General features: G+C 49.3%; 1 protein-coding gene and 1 non-coding gene across 7 annotated transcripts in view; one reads left to right on the top strand and one right to left on the bottom strand.

The window, feature by feature from the left end:
• Positions 1-16,754, bottom strand: part of MAP3K4 (mitogen-activated protein kinase kinase kinase 4) — a 94,392-nt gene that overhangs the window by 42,230 nt on the left and 35,408 nt on the right. For all 6 annotated transcript variants that reach the window (XM_066247872.1, XM_066247876.1, XM_066247873.1 and 3 more), the window contains exons 3-5: positions 13,581-14,944; positions 5,719-5,961; positions 965-1,111 (exon numbers count right to left, since the gene is read on the bottom strand). In XM_066247872.1, the coding sequence (XP_066103969.1) occupies positions 965-1,111; positions 5,719-5,961; positions 13,581-14,944 (1,754 nt within the window). The remainder of the gene's footprint in view (positions 1-964; positions 1,112-5,718; positions 5,962-13,580; positions 14,945-16,754) is intronic.
• TRNAP-AGG (transfer RNA proline (anticodon AGG)) lies at positions 11,358-11,433 on the top strand. The gene has a single exon. It is a non-coding gene; the product is annotated as a tRNA-Pro (tRNA).

The following is a 16,754-nucleotide window of genomic DNA, read 5'->3' as shown; positions in this document are numbered from 1 at the left end:
CCGAGCCACCCAGAGGCAGGTCAGAGAGGTGTCAAGCAAGGACACAGGCATTCCAAACCGATATACCCACCAGTGTGGTTTAATGAAGTTCGCCAACCTGCCACGTTAAGTAACAGCCATCTCTTCCCACTGACCCCAGCGTGTATTTACTGCACATTAACACCCACCAGACGTTATGGAAGACAAGGAACTGCACGCACAGCCCGGGGCCTGCAAAGCTTTCAGTCTAATTAGGGGAACCCGAGAACAGAGAGCTGCTACTCCACAAAGTATTTATATTACGTAGTGCAGTTCTAATTATAACTGCTGAGAGGTCAGAGGTAGCAACAGCACACTAGAGGTTAAAACCATCAAATAAGCTTTCTAGAAAAAAGTGAAACTTGAAAGGAAGTCTTAGATGGGCAGATAAGGAGAAGGGATGCATGGAGCGGGAAGAATAACCAAGCAGAAGTCCCGAGGTTAGAAAGCACAGATGTGTGCACTGCACGGGAGAGGTCTGGGAGCTCTTTCTGGAAAGAAATGCAAGCAAGTCTGCTCCGCTGAATCCCATCAACTGCGATGCTTGAACAGGGCGGGTCCTCAGGTGCCTCCCCGCGTCTGTAAGGTTCCGCCTCCTCGCCGCAGTAAGACCCCTGAAGTGCCCGGCGCGCGCTGGCGCCCACGTCCAGGGCTTGCTCACAGGGCAGCAGACTGCACCCCAACACTCATTGCTCAGGGTGCAGCCAGCTCGCCCCACTGCTCAGACTGAGCTCTGCAGGGTCCTTACCATAGCCCAGGTCGGGCAAGGTCCCTGTGCACCCCTGACGCTACTGACACGGCTGACGACAGCGACTCGCTACAGCAGGACAGACTGTGACTTCATTTCGGGGCATTCTGCTACAGACCCACAAGCAAACAGCACACGAGATACACTACGAGAGAGTCTGTGACACATCGGCGCACACGCCGTGAGCCAGCGCCTCACCATGAGCATCTCCTGCAGGTCCTCCTCGAAGGCGTCGATGTTGCAGCCGGCCGTCTCCAGGCCGCCCCGGACACCGTGCAGCATGAACTGGTAGTACTGCTTCATCAGGAGGCCGCCCTTCAGCACCTCCTTGCACTCGCGCACCAGCTGCGGGGACAGGGGCGAGGACGGTCATGGCCCACGCTCTGACCCAACCCTGCGTCGCATTCCCCAGTTCCCGCTTACGGCCTCAGGAAACTCGGAAGAACAGAACCCCGCCCCTGAAAAACTCGTGTTCCTCAGACCCTTACACGAGTATCTTAGTAGTCTCAACCGAATAAAAACAAAGTGTGAAAATAAAGGACTCAGTATTAGAGCAGGAACGCAGAGAAAATGTCACAGGGGCTAGACCTGAGCTGAAGTAGACCCTCCTACAAATTAATCTGCACAGAAAACCAATTCCCTAGGAAAAAGGACATTTTTCTACTAGTTTACATTACTAGACAAGGTGTACAAAAGAAAAATCTCATGAAACTGGTCACTTTTAACCATAATGAAGATTCAAATGGACTTGCACAGAGGAAGGTGGCCTTTGTAGTAATTCAGTGGAGTTTACCTACTGTGATTTGTAGCCTTTTCCCTCAAAACACTTGAACAGTGTTTGTTTCACACAAACAAACCTACAGTTAATCTGGTAAAATCAATGGAAATCAAAACGGACAAGGACACAACAGGACAAGCGTGCCCCGATATGCAGGCCCAGAGGTAACACTAGAGAGGAGGGCAGGCGGGAAGGAGGGGCGCGTGCCGGCCCTCCCGTCAGCCAGATGCTAGACACGCCCACAAGGCCCCGAGCCACAAGGACCACGGGCCCGAGGCCGCGGTGACACGGCTCCAACGTGGATCAGTGAGACACACAAGGAACCTCAGTGCTGCTACTGGCACAACTTCCTAGAATCCAAAAACATATGACTACTGATCCTCTTTTCCGTTTGACACTCAAATCCTCAGAGAAGCAGACTAAACATTATAAACAAACATATTTATCAAAATATTATTCAAAACAGTATTAAATTATGATGCACTTGTATAGCAGAGCAATACTGCACCAACTTAATATCGTTCTGAAAAATATTGATGGGTACTCACATACATACAGATTATTTTTAAACTTGTATGTATACATTTTAAAATGTTTGTAGAGGAAAATAAATGAATGGAAATTCCCCAAAAAGCTACAGTGGTTATCTCTCAGTGGCAGGATAATTACATAACTTTCATTTTTTAATCATTTTTCTGTACTTTTCAAATTTTCTAAAATAAACAAGAATTGCTTTTACAAATAAAAATTTCCCTTTAATATGTTTGAAAAATAATTACTACAATAAGAAAAGGCTACAGTTAAGTCTATTAAAAAGTGTTCCAGCCCTGGCCGGTTGGCTCAGTGGTAGAGCGTCGGCCTGGCGTGCAGAAGTCCCGGGTTCAATTCCCGGCCAGGGCACACAGGAGAAACGCCCATCTGCTTCTCCACCCCTCCCCCTCTCCTTCCTCTCTGTCTCTCTCTTCCCCTCCTACAGCCAAGGCTCCATTGGAGCAAAGATGGCCCGGGCGCTGGGGATGGCTCCTTGGCTTCTGCCCCAGGCGCTAGAGTGGCTCTGGTCGCAACAGAGCGACGCCCCGGAGGGGCAGAGCATCGCCCCTGGTGGGCAGAGCGTCACCCCCTGGTGGGTGTGCCGGGTGGATCCCGGTTGGGCGCATGCGGGAGTCTGTCTGTCTCTCCCCGTTTCCAGCTTCAGAAAAATACAAAAAAAAAAAAAGTGTTCCACTGACTGACCAGTGGTGATGCAGTGGACAGAGTGCTGACCTGGGACACTGAGGTCCCAGATTCAAGACCCCAAGGTCGCCAGCTTGAACACAGGGTCGCCGGCTTGAACATGAGATCACAGACATGATCCCACAGTTGCTGGCTTGAGCACAAAGGTCGCTGGCTTAAAGCCCAAGGTTGCTGGCTTGAGCAAGGGGTCACTGGCTCCATTTGAGCCCCCTGGTCAAATCACATATGAGAAGCAATCAATGAACAACTGAAGTGACAGAGCTACAAGTTGATACGTTGATGCTTCTCATCTCTCTCCTCTCGCTCTGTCTCTCTTAAAAAAAACAAACAAGTGTTCTATTCAGATTATATAGACAAATTTCTATTTGAAAGATGTCACTTATGAACTTAAAACTGACTCTTCAAACTGCAATAAAGCCAAAATTTCTATTTTAGATTTACTCCAGTAATGCTACATTAATCTAAGTCATTTCTTTCATTTTAAAAATGTTTTGACAAAAATTACTCTTTAATCCTTACAATAGACCCATAGCAAAAAGTAAACCCCACCTTGTTTCACCAGGTTATATTCCTGAAGTATTTGTTTTGTGGGAAAGGGAAGCAAGATTTTACTCAAAACTTCCTAAATGACCCCCGCGACACAGAGGACACATGACGAGCAAGGATGCCGACTAGACCCGAGGAGCTGAGAAGGCGAGAGGATGCGGGGGCAGAGCTGTGGCTGGAGCCAGGTGGGAACTGCAGGGCTGACAAGCAGGTGCAGGCATCACTTTCACCTCCACCGGTCACCGACTCCTCACAAACCCAAGTCCTCCTGTCCCTGTCCCACGCCCGTCCTCCAGCCTGCACTCCCCCCCGTGCTCTGCCCGGTCCTGTCCTCCTGTCCCTGTCCCTGTCCCATGCCTGTCCTCCAGCCTGCCCTCCCCCCGTGCTCTGCCCGGTCCTGTCCTCCTGTCCCTGTCCCTGTCCCATGCCTGTCCTCCAGCCTGCCCTCCCCCGTGCTCTGCCCGGTTGTGTCCTCCTGTCCCTGTCCCATGCCTGTCCTCCAGCCTGCCCTCCCCCCGTGCTCTGCCCGGTCGTGTCCTCCTGTCCCTGTCCCTGTCCCACGCCCGTCCTCCAGCCTGCACTCCCCCCGTGCTCTGCCCGGTCCTGTCCTCCTGTCCCTGTCCCTGTCCCACGCCCGTCCTCCAGCCTGCACTTCCCCCGTGCTCTGCCCGGTCCTGTCCTCCTGTCCCTGTCCCTGTCCCACGCCCGTCCTCCAGCCTGCACTCCCCCCGTGCTCTGCCCGGTCCTGTCCTCCTGTCCCTGTCCCTGTCCCATGCCCGTCCTCCAGCCTGCACTCCCCCCGTGCTCTGCCCGGTCCTGTCCTCCTGTCCCTGTCCCTGTCCCACGCCCGTCCTCCAGCCTGCACTCCCCCCGTGCTCTGCCCGGTCCTGTCCTCCTGTCCCTGTCCCTGTCCCATGCCTGTCCTCCAGCCTGCCCTCCCCCCGTGCTCTGCCCGGTCGTGTCCTCCTGTCCCTGTCCCTGTCCCACGCCCGTCCTCCAGCCTGCCCTCCCCCCGTGCTCTGCCCGGTCCTGTCCCTGTCCCTGTCCCACGCCCGTCCTCCAGCCTGCCCTCCCCCGTGCTCTGCCCGGTCGTGTCCTCCTGTCCCTGTCCCATGCCTGTCCTCCAGCCTGCCCTCCCCCCGTGCTCTGCCCGGTCGTGTCCTCCTGTCCCTGTCCCTGTCCCACGCCCGTCCTCCAGCCTGCCCTCCCCCCGTGCTCTGCCCGGTCCTGTCCTCCTGTCCCTGTCCCATGCCTGTCCTCCAGCCTGCCCTCCCCCGTGCTCTGCCCGGTCGTGTCCTCCTGTCCCTGTCCCATGCCTGTCCTCCAGCCTGCACTCCCCCCGTGCTCTGCCCGGTCCTGTCCTCCTGTCCCTGTCCCTGTCCCATGCCTGTCCTCCAGCCTGCACTCCCCCCGTGCTCTGCCCGGTCCTGTCCTCCTGTCCCTGTCCCTGTCCCACGCCCGTCCTCCAGCCTGCACTCCCCCCGTGCTCTGCCCGGTCCTGTCCTCCTGTCCCTGTCCCTGTCCCATGCCTGTCCTCCAGCCTGCACTCCCCCCGTGCTCTGCCCGGTCCTGTCCTCCTGTCCCTGTCCCTGTCCCATGCCCGTCCTCCAGCCTGCACTCCCCCCGTGCTCTGCCCGGTCCTGTCCTCCTGTCCTTGTCCCTGTCCCACGCCCGTCCTCCAGCCTGCACTTCCCCCGTGCTCTGCCCGGTCCTGTCCTCCTGTCCCTGTCCCACGCCCGTCCTCCAGCCTGCACTCCCCCCGTGCTCTGCCCGGTCACGCAGAGCCAAGGAGCTCTCACCCTTCAGTCTCTAAGGGATGGACCTGCAGTTTTCAAAACAACCTAACTTTTATTCTTCACAATCTAAACATGTTTATTTTACACGGTGAATGGCACCTGGCAGTATCATAAAGCATCAGCACTCGCTCTGCTGCACAGCTGCTGCTAGCGCGAAGTCCCATCCCAACCAGGACCTGCGGCAGCAGAAGCTGTGCTGTTCACACCACATGACTGCCTACGCAAGAACAAGTCCTCACACCTCTCCTCTGCAGGCTAGAGACATCTGTTTATGTGCAGCTAAAAGAGAATGAAAAAGATACGTGTAAAGAACTTCAGTTCTCCGTCAAGACTGACACTGACAGCATACAGAGGGTCGTGTCATCATCACAGCGTCACAAGGGAGTGAGCAGCGGAAAGGCTGGCCCACAATCGTCCCTGTGAGGACTGCAGGGAAAGAACAGCTCCGTTACCCCAAACGGAGCAGCCTGAAAACGGAACATGCACTCATTTTTCACTATCTGCAACATGCAGGGGGGAAAAGTCCTCAAAATAAAAATGACGAGCCTACAGAACAACAGAATCATCGCTGGGTGGCTTGAGAAGACTCCGGGACGGACCTGCTTGATGCTCAGGAGGGACGGCTCCCCGGCGGGCCTCTGCTCCAGCCGCAGCTTCAGGCACTCGTGGATGACGTTGAGGAGGACCCGGCAGAGGACCAGGAAGGCGGGCTCGAACGAGGGCAGGTCCATGGCCCTGAGCTCCTCCCAGGCCACGCTGCTGCACCTCTGCTCGGGGGACGGCAGCGACTGGGACAGCTGCACGTAGTCTGAGCCCCACATGGGATCCGGGACTTCTGAAAACTGGGCGACATTGGTCAGAGGTTAAAAGAGCACACACGAGGCTGCAGTGACAAACTGTTATTCTCTATAATTTGCGGACAAACCTGCAAAAATTGTAATTTTACAGCAAAAACAATCTTGAGAAGAATTAAACATTTCAACATAAACCCGGAAAGTTCTAAAAGTATTAGAAAACTGTAAAAGAACTAAACCCAAATTGTAGTATTTTTGTCAAAAAAGTATAGTAGAAATAGAATCAAGTTCATCTTTTTTATCATATATTTTTTAATAAAATGATCAGGACACTTACTTTTAAGGTTATATACAGTATTATTCACAACTACCTCTCAACTAAGAAAACCAGGAAATTATTGAAAGTCAAGAACACCAGGTAGCCCACTTACATAAACATAAAAACCAACGAATTCTTTTGCCCATTTTTTTCTGGTGCTGCTCATTCACTGCACCTTTTCCCCGTAAGACATGGGGCTTGGAGCTTTCTCAGTGTTCCTCAATCTCTGGCAACAGCATGCGACCAGCATATGCAAAGACCTTGCCTTCTTTTCTTGAGAAAACTGAAGCTGTCACAATTTGAAAATCTCAACGATTCTTCAACTTAAAAAGTCACCAACTAATAAAATGTCACTCGTATTTATGCTCCCTGTCATTCAGGGAACACAACTAGTCTCCCCAATCACATTCTTTTATGTTCAACACATATTTTGGCATTTAAATTAACACACACTTTAGTTTCCCATAACAGGCAAAGATTTCTATCTAGCCACATAACTTTAAAACAATCTACAGCTCCTGTGATTTGGGCCAAGTCATCTACTCTCCGTATCTGCAAAACACAGAAATAAAAACGCCACCGCGCTCAGTTGTTGTGTCTGGCTCATGGTGGCAGCTGCTGCTATTACAGACGCACATCCTAATTTCCGCATGCGCTGTCCACCCTGCATGTAAAGGACAACCTCTTCAGGGTTTCTTGTGCTTACAGAAAAAATTAGCATCGTTATTGTTAGACCCAAAGACAAAGGATCTATCACTGGCCACTGAACCTATAATACTGAATAATTACGTAGTCACTTCTCATTCAAAAGAAAGTAATTAAGAGAATTACCAAACATCCTCCTAGAACTTAAAGGAATATACATGGCATATATGCAAAGTCAGACAGCTAATTTTTTCTGTATATTACATTAAAATATGAATTTATCTCTTCTTCTGAAAATATATAAATTTCATAAGGCAAACCAAAAAGGAAGGAGCACCAAGTAACCATATCAGAATTTATGGCTCAAATATCTTATGAGTATTTAACATTTTAAATGCACATAACTGACAAGATTTGACAATGCAAAGTACATACTTGACAGTATGCAAATTTAAAAGCAACTGGGACACTGGGACATCCCAGGACAGGACGCAGACGGAGACCAGTGACTCCAACTGTATTACAAAGGTATGACGCATCCTCACTGAAGCGGGTAAGAAGGTACAACCGGCTAACTTCAGAAAACTGTTCTGTAAGGCTCAAGACAAAGAGAATGAAAGTATACACTGTCCTCTAGTTGGTAAGTTTACTACACACGGGTACTGCTGAGCAATTCTGCAACTACTTTACATGTATACTCGGGTTGCACAAATATGTAAATAAGCTGCAGAATTGGGACTTGGGCTTCTCACTGTGGAAGTAAGTTACTCACAGCAAAGGAGGAAGGCCAGAAGAAACTTGTAGCACTGGGTTAGAGCCAGGGGCACCAGGATGCACTCATGCTTATTTTTAACACATACACGCACGCGCACACAGACACACACACACAGAGTTAATACAGACCTATGCACATGCACGGGACAGAAGACACACCTCCATCTTCTGATTCCATCCCTCAGAGGCCCTACAAGCAACGACAGCTCAGGAGTTACAAACACATCCAATGCCCCACTCTTCACTTCTAAATACCATTCTCCAATAAAGCAAGCAGAGCTCCTCAGAGAAACAGCTGATTTCAGGACCGGGACAGAGAAAACAGAAGCTGACGTCACAAAATAAAAATGCTCCAAAGCAAACGAAAGGGAAAACCACCCACAGAAAGATGGGGGCTTGTCTACAGGACACAGAAGTCAACTGAAAGAATGCCAGTGACTAACGCAGAAACAATCTGAGCAACCAAATAAATAACAATAGTATTGGATTATAATGCAAAGTAAAAACTAGGAGTTCACACTGAATCAACGGGAACAGGGAGGCAACTCTTCTGCACAGAATTCCAAGTAATACATGTAGCCATCCTCATTTCTGGATGTGGACACTAATGCCCATCCCCCCTTAAGAGTGGGTTGTACTGAGGGACTCACTTCCAAAGAACAGAACATGGAAAGGGTCACTTGGGGAGGAACCTGGCAGACACCACCTTAACCAAGTGACCAGGTTAATATCACCAATAATAATAATATGTCATGGGGCACTTCAGCTCTGTGGCACTCAAGCCCAGGCCCATCACCCAAGTCTAGCCATGAGAAAACAACACACAAAACTAGATTCAAGGACATTCTGTAAGCCACCCAGGTCTGTGAAAAACAGGAAGAGACAGAAACCCTCACAGTCAGAGGAGAGAGGGAAGACAGGTCGACCAAAGGCAGAACGGCGTCCTCGATTAGATCATGGAAGAGAAAAAGGGACATTGGTGGGAAAACAAATCCAAACAATATCTACAGTTAACCGTACTTTGTACCAATGTCACTATGTTGACTGTGACCACTGGAACTGCTATGTAAGACTTCAGTGTGAGAGGAAGCTGGAGGCGGAGCACACGAAGCTCTGTGCTATCTCTGCAAGTCGTCTTCTTTTTTTTTTTTTTTTTTTTTTTTTCTTTTTCTGAAGCTGGAAACAGGGAGAGACAGTCAGACAGACTCCCACATGCGCCCGACCGGGATCCACCCGGCACACCCACCAGGGGCGACGCTCCGCCCACCAGGGGGCGATGCTCTGCCCCTCCGGGGCGTCGCTCTGCGGTGACCAGAGCCACTCACTCTAGCGCCTGGGGCAGAGGCCAAGGAGCCATCCCCAGCGCCCGGGCTATCTTTGCTCCAATGGAGCCTTGGCTGAGGGAGGGGAAGAGAGAGACAGAGAGGAAGGAGGGGGTGGGGGTGGAGAAGCAAATGGGCGCTTCTCGTATGTGCCCTGGCCGGGAATCGAACCCGGGTCCCCCGCACACCAGGCCGACGCTCTACCGCTGAGCTAACCGGCCAGGGCCGCAAGTCTTCTATAAATCTGAAATGACTCCACGATTACACGTTTATTCAATAAAGAGGACGCAACTGCCTAGGGGTAGTTCTGACATTAAGATAAATCTTTTAGCCTGACCTGTGGTAGCACAGTGGATAAAGCGTCGACCTAGAAATGCTGAGGTCGCCGGCCCAAAACCCTGGGCTTGCCTAGTCAAGGCACATATGGGAGTTGATGCTTTCAGCTCTTCCCCCTTCTCTCTCTATGTTTCTCTCTCTCCCTCTCTCTCTCCTCTCTAAAAATGAAAAAATAAAAAAAATAAATAAATAAAAAAGATAAATCTTTTATATATGTTTACATGGTCTCTTGTTTTAATCTAAACTTATTTTTAAAGATTTTATTTATTGATTTTAGAGAGAGGACAGTAAGAAAGGGATGGCGGAGGACAGGAGGCATCAGCTCATAGTAGTTGCTTCTCGTATGCGCCTCGACCGGGCAAGCCCAGGGTTTTAAACTGGCGACCCTCAGCATTCCAGGTCGATACTTTATCCACTGCACCACCACAGGTTAGGCTTGTTTTAAACTAAAATTGTAAATAATATAACAAAACTCACCTTTTGCTGCAAAAACTATTGGGAAGGGTACCTGGAAACTACCGGACAGCTGAGAGTCAGGGGTCCCCAAACTTTTTACACAGGGGGCCAGTTCACTGTCCCTCAGACCGTTGGAGGGCCGGACTATAAAAAAACCTATGAACAAATACCTATGCACACTGCACATATCTTATTTTAAAGTAAAAAAACAAAACAGGAACAAATACAATATTTAAAATAAAGAACAAGTAAATTTAAATCAACAAACTGACCAGTATTTCAATGGGAACTATGCTCCTCTCACTGACCACCAATGAAAAAGGTGCCCCTTCCGGAAGTGCGGCGGGGGCCGGATAAATGGCCTCAGGGGGCCGCATGCGACCCGCGGGCCGTAGTTTGGGGACCCCTGGCTGAGACAATTCCCACTAAGTTCTAAGGAGGGCGGAAGGGTACCTGGAAACTACCGGACTGCTGAGACAATTCCCACTAAGTTCTAAGGAGGGCGGAAGGGTCACTATAAAAGCAGTATCCAGTGGAGGAGCAGCAGGGTGTGGAGGCGAGGGGACCTCCACCACAAAGGGACACCAGCACATGTTACTACGATATCAATATCAGGCACATTCATTCCTCAAACTTGCACTAACCAAGCTGAGAGCAGAGGAACTTTGATTACAGCAACGTGGGAGGGCTGAGCAGGAACCAAGAGCTCCCAGGATGCTCTAAATCCCATCGGAATAGAAAAACCAGGGACAGATGAGTGTGAGATAGAACCTGGATTGTTTGGGCCCAAAAGAGGAGGAGAAAGTGAGCTCTGTCTGTGAGCCCTCACTTTGTGCCCCATGCGTTATTACGTGTCCTTGCTAACAGGAATAAAACTTGGGATTGCAGTGTCAGTTCAGTTACTCAGACGTAAATATGTTTTATGTGACGGCCTGAGTCTCTCTTATTTTACAGCTATTACTCTACAGAAGTATTTTCAAGATCCCCACAACTACCTTACAAAATGAACCCGCCCATGTGATTAGAAACGTGTCCTAGGAACAGGATTTATAGAAACCAGGGAACTACAATGTTACCTAATTTTGAACATTAAGGCTATTTATGGCAGTCACACTAATAAGACAAACTGCAAATAGATTTTTTAGTATCACTAGTTGCAATTTTTTCCATTTAAAGGTTTTAAAATCCACTAACAAAATCTTAGAGGAAAATTGTTTAGGAAGCATGCTTACAAGCCAAGGGGAATTAAGTATAAGATCATGTTATTTATGAACTGTAGTTGCAAGTAACTTAATCACAAGGAATAATATAAAGATAGACCAAAAAATCAAGTATTGTATGTTTCTTCTTCTGTACAAAACCTTCACCTATATTGGTTACTACTATCCCACGAACCATAAACAACAGTGCAAACTAGAAGATACAAGATGTTTCTAACAAGAATAAAATCATTTTCAAACCTAAAAGATTATGCACTGTTCAATATGCCCTTAAAATACAAAATTATTTAGTAATTAATTAGCCCATACTGACTGACAGCTTCAAGGGAGGAAAACTTTAACAAAACTTCTTTAAAAAAATAACAGTTGAGGGCCCTGGCCGGTTGGCTCAGCGGTAGAGCATCGGCCTAGGGTGCGGAGGACCCGGGTTCGATTCCCGGCCAGGGCACATAGGAGAAGCGCCCATTTGCTTCTCCACCCCTCCGCCACGCTTTCCTCTCTGTCTCTCTCTTCCCCTCCCGCAGCCAAGGCTCCATTGGAGCAAGGATGGCCCGGGCACTGGGGATGGCTCTGTGGCCTCTGCCCCAGGCGCTAGAGTGGCTCTGGTCGCAACATGGTGACACCCAGGAGGGTAGCAACATGTCGACACCCAGGAGGGGCAGAGCATCGCCCCCTGGTGGGCAGAGCGTCGCCCCCTGGTGGGCGTGCCGGGTGGATCCCGGTCGGGCGCATGCGGGAGTCTGTCTGACTGTCTCTCCCTGTTTCCAGCTTCAGAAAAATGCAAAAAATAAAAAAAATTAAAAAAGTAACAGTTGATATCTGACTTCTATAGCATTTTACTCTTTACACAAATGTCTTATACAGCCTCACAACAACCCTGTGAGGTAGGTAGGAAGGCATAGTGCCCATTTTACAGACATGAAGACCTAAGGCCAGAAAGACTAAGGCGTTTACAAGGTTATGTGGTGAGAAAGACCTGTGTCAAGGAATGGAATCCAGTCACTTGAGGACTTCAAAACTGTGACTTTCTCCGACATACTTAGTATAAAGACTAGAGAAATCAAACCCAGGCCATGTACCCATATACTGCACATGTACCTCTCCTGATAGCAGTTGGGTCACGGCCACAAGATGTGGGGGACAGCATGTGAGCAGTTTTAAGAAGCGTGGACATACACACCTCCTGGAGCCCCCACCACCACACCATCAGTCCCTCTCCGATGAGAACCACTGAATCAGAGACGTGCTAATACGGCTTCTTCATTCATATTACTTCAAAATCAGTCCTTCACAATAAAAATTAACCATCACCCGTCTTACCCACGCAGGTCCGCATTGGAAGTGAACCACTCCAGCCAGAACCTTAGGCCAGAGTAAGTCATTCCCTATCTGAACCATATCACAAGTCCTTATGACAGGTCTAGTTTTGCTATACTGATTTTGAAACCTGCATTGTAATAAAATCTTATTATGAAATAGTTATTCACGGACTAAAAGAAAAAACTCATTTGCTCTAAAAATAAATAAATAAAAAGATGTACAAAAAAAATCATTCAGGGTTAAAACAGCTACAAAGTAGCTACTCATTTTGCAAACATCTTGCTATAGTGTGTGAATGCTTCACTACTCTTCCTGGGGGTTCATGATTTGACCATGAGTTTAAAAAAAAGTTTTTTTCAGTTCTGTAAAACTGAAGTTAAAAAACAAACACCACACCTGCATATAGCCACGGAAACTTGACAGTGCAGCCACACACAGAAGGATCTCAAAGGTCGGGGTCCTTCGCTTCCAGCCGAATGACCGTGCACACGCACCACAGAGAAATCGCTGTAGTCCCTTCCTCAAGAACAACGCCCAGCAGGCTGGCACCTTAGTTCTACCGCCCTTGGCAAGAAAGAATTTCTGAGGTGTCAAGCTGTCAAAACTAAATATTCAATTAAACCCAATTTCAAACCACTTCCTCTAGGGGGCATACTCCTTTCACAGAAATCATGAGTCGGATCACGCATTTGAAAATAAGGAAGACTTCCCTTAGATCTCCATCACCCACGCTAACCCCTACCACACAGTGTACACCCTAACCCTTTGCTCATGCTCACGTTCCTCTACAATGCACATCTCATTAACACCATGACCACAGCTGGACACGCTCCTCAGAAAAGGAGTAAGCTACTGCAAAGGCTGGAGAAAGACCAATCTATCCATGACCTTGGATGCCGCATTCACTTAAAAATATGTTAGCATCGTGTTGACTTCTTTACGGACTCACATTCAGCTTGTGGTCACCCATGATTGTGGCTTTCTTCCCTCTTTATTTATACGTAGCCTGTCCTCCTCTATGCTGTATTTATCCAGCATTTTTCTCCTCCACCCACCACCTTATACTTGATTCACTAAATTTTGTCCAGTTTTCAGAAATACTTTTTCCCTCTTATCACAGCACTTTATAAAAATGTTTAACTCTACCATTTTTTAATAACTGCCATGTATGCCTTAAAAATAGCAAGCCTATGAAAGGAAGCACGTAATAACCAACACAACACACTGGGATTCACAACACGGGAACTCAGGACGAGACGTCTGATGGAGACCTACCTCCACTGGACAGTCCCTCTTCACCAGCGCCATCCGAGCCCTTTGCAAGGAACCGTCCATCAGCTTGTGAAGTCTCAGAATTAACTTCCTCAACCCCATCTGCTTCAGTGCTTTGTCTACAAAGGGTCTATAGATAGAGGTCGGGCAGTGTCTGCCGAAGCTGGCTTCCGCGCTGCCCTCCGGCACCCCCCAGCCCACGGCCTCGTCCTCGGGCTCCAGCCTCTCGAGCGCCCAAGCCGCGCCACCCTGCGGCGGGGCGTGGAAGGCGCTGTCCGTGGGCGCCCTGGCTTCCGGCCCCCTCAGGTCCGAGCCCCGTTCCCCCTCACTCTCGTCCGAGCTACTTTCCAGCTCCTTCAGTTCCCCTTCGGTGTCATCGTCCCCCTCTTCGGGCTCGTGGCCCCCGGACGACCGCGGGGAAGGGATTTCAAACACCGGCCAGCCAATGTCTGACAAGTTCTTGATGCCCAGAACCGTGCCCATAATCCTCAGCTTCTGGTTCAGGTCCTTGGTGACGTTCAGCCACAGACAGAGCGCCTGCACCCTGCCCTGGAAGTCCTTGGCGGCGTACTTCTCGTAGTCCTTCTGCAGGGCCTGCAGCGACGGGTAAAGTGCTTCTATGTACTCCAGCAGCTCCATGACCCGTCTCACCTGCTCGAAGGACACGCGCTGCCGCCGCAGATGCTCGTGGTAGGTGGGGCAGCCCGCAGCCCGCGCTCCGGGAGGGGGTCCGCACGGCCCCGCCCCCGGGGCCCCGTTCAATCCCGCTCCGTTGCTAACGAAGGCGAAGCTCCCATAGTTCACCTTGAAAGTCAGGATCTCGTTGATGATGTCCGGGATGGCTTGCCGGGCCGTGTACAGAAAGAGGTCCTGGTCGTTAATGGTCCGCCCCGCGTGCCAGGCCTGCAGCTCCAACCAGATCAGTTCATTCGACCGGTTGAACCAGAAAGCAGATGTGTTCTCCTGTCCTCTCTGCTCCCTGTCCTTCTTCTTGGAGACCGAGGTCAGCTTTAGTAGGAGCCGCAGGGTTTCAAAGAACTTGAGGCGATCGGCGGGACAGTCGGTCCGGGAGGTCTGGCGGGCAGTCCTCGCTATGGGCAGGGGCACGGACACCGGCAGCTTGGCGTTGCTGCAGCCCAGGCTGAGGTAAGGCTTATTGAGATCCACGTCGGGGATCGGCTTTTTGGGCAGAGAGCCACCCACGGAGTCCAGCATGAAGGAGCACTGCACGTTCTTCTTGTGGTCGCGCTCCGTGGTCCTCAGAGCCGCCCGCACCTTCTTCTCCTGCTTGTAGCTGTGCTCCTCCCCGCTCTCCCCGGCCTTTCCAGTGTCTCTGTGTGCGGGCTGGTTCGATGCGGTCACTTTCTCTATTAAAACATAAACATCATAGTATATATTACTCCAAAACACGAAGCTGGTGCTAGTCTCAATATTTTCAAAAAAACTGATATTTACACATAATGCTATTTTCAGGCTGTTATTATGAAAAAAATATATACCATATGCTGAAAGTGAAAAGGGCGAGAACAGTGTGGCAGAGCTCACAGAAGCGGTTTAGGGAACACCTCTGAGTCCTTCCTGAGGATCTGTCGGAGGTCTGAGCAGGGGAGGGTGTCAGGGAGAGAGGCCCGTGTGCTTCGACACAGTGACTGCCCCGCACTTTGCATCTACCTGCTCTGGCACCACTAAGAAGCTTTTATTAAAAGGTCTTAATAAATAAATAAGTAGCCCATTACTAATGGCAGGTTTGTTTAGTTTTTTGTTAATACTAAATCCCTCTGCAATTAACAAAAAGTCAAATACAAACAGCTTATGAAAAGGAGAATAGATCAGAAGTATGCAGAATGTTTTACATAACAAATTCTAATTAAAGTCCTACAAAATTAGTTTCTAACAGCTCTAGTCAGACTAACGGGGACATCTGGTCTCCCACATGGCTATAAATTAAATGGTGCAAATTGGTGGTATGGTTAAAGGAAACCTCCAGAGTAGTTAACTTTTTCCTTGGGCCAATCACCAGTAAGTCTACCAAATAAAAGAAAAGAAAAATAAAAAGAATGTTTATAATAAAACCAGAAGCAACCAAGTGGTGAGTGATTTCTTCACGTGTTTAAACAGATGTAAGACAATCAACTGAATTCCGCACCACTCACACCTATAAATGGCTCTTTGGAATACGTATAAAACGTATTTGTTATCAAGTCCTGGCAATTCTTCTGTTCTCCCACACGTGCACTGTCCAATTCCACACCGGGACCTCCTCCAGCTCTCAGGGAGAAAGAAAGCACAGATACATGGCTACTCTTCACCTTCCAATGTGGGGGGCTCATCCGCCCAACGACGTACTGGACTGTCAATGTCAGCAATCTGGGGGGGCTAAGGATCTCACATTTCAGTGACCATGAGAAATCATTTTGCTTCTTGCTAAAATTCAGATTCCTGGGCCCACCCCCCAGGCCACCACATTTTGGGAAATAGTGTTTTACTCAATCCCGTCATTTTCAAAGTAAGGGCTTTACAGAGCTTGTCATAATCTTCACATCACTGTGATAAAGATCACCACTAAACACAGATGGGTAGACAGATGTCAGGACAGGGACCCCAACCTGCATGTCAGGATGCTCACGGCAGCCCAGACGGACTGAAGGTTAAGGAGCTGAGTGCCATAAAATACAGACTACAGTGGGCTAACTAATCTGCAGAGGCTTTGTGTCAGAACAAGTACTTGACCAAGGGCCTTGAAGAATGAATTCCGCTTAACGAAGGGCAGGGACGAAGGCAAGAGGGTATTTTTATTAATTGATTGATTTTAGAGACAGAGGAAGGGAAAGAGGGAAGGTGTGGGGGAGGGAGAGGAAATGGAGGGAAGGAAGAGAGAGGGAGAGAAAAAGGGGGGAAGGAAGAGAAAGGGAGGAATAAGTAAGGGGAGAGGGAGAGAGAGAGAGAGAGAGAGAGAGAGAGAGAGAGAAGCAGTCATCTGTTGTTCCACTCAGTCCTGCACTCACTGGTTGCCTCCTGTATGTACCCTGACCAGGAATCAAACGTGCAACCTTGGAGTTTCGGGACAATGTTCTAACTGACTGAGCCAACTGGCCAGGGCCTGGCAAGTGGGTATTTTAAGCCAGAGAAGAGCATAAAAAGACAAAGGCAGAAAAGAAAAGAGTCTGGCTAGAACAG

Source organism: Saccopteryx bilineata, chromosome 12 (genome assembly GCF_036850765.1).
Source record: "Saccopteryx bilineata isolate mSacBil1 chromosome 12, mSacBil1_pri_phased_curated, whole genome shotgun sequence".
Lineage (NCBI taxonomy): Eukaryota > Metazoa > Chordata > Mammalia > Chiroptera > Emballonuridae > Saccopteryx > Saccopteryx bilineata.
The sequence above is the reverse complement of the archived record's forward strand: the minus strand, read 5'-3'. Positions and strand labels throughout refer to the sequence as shown.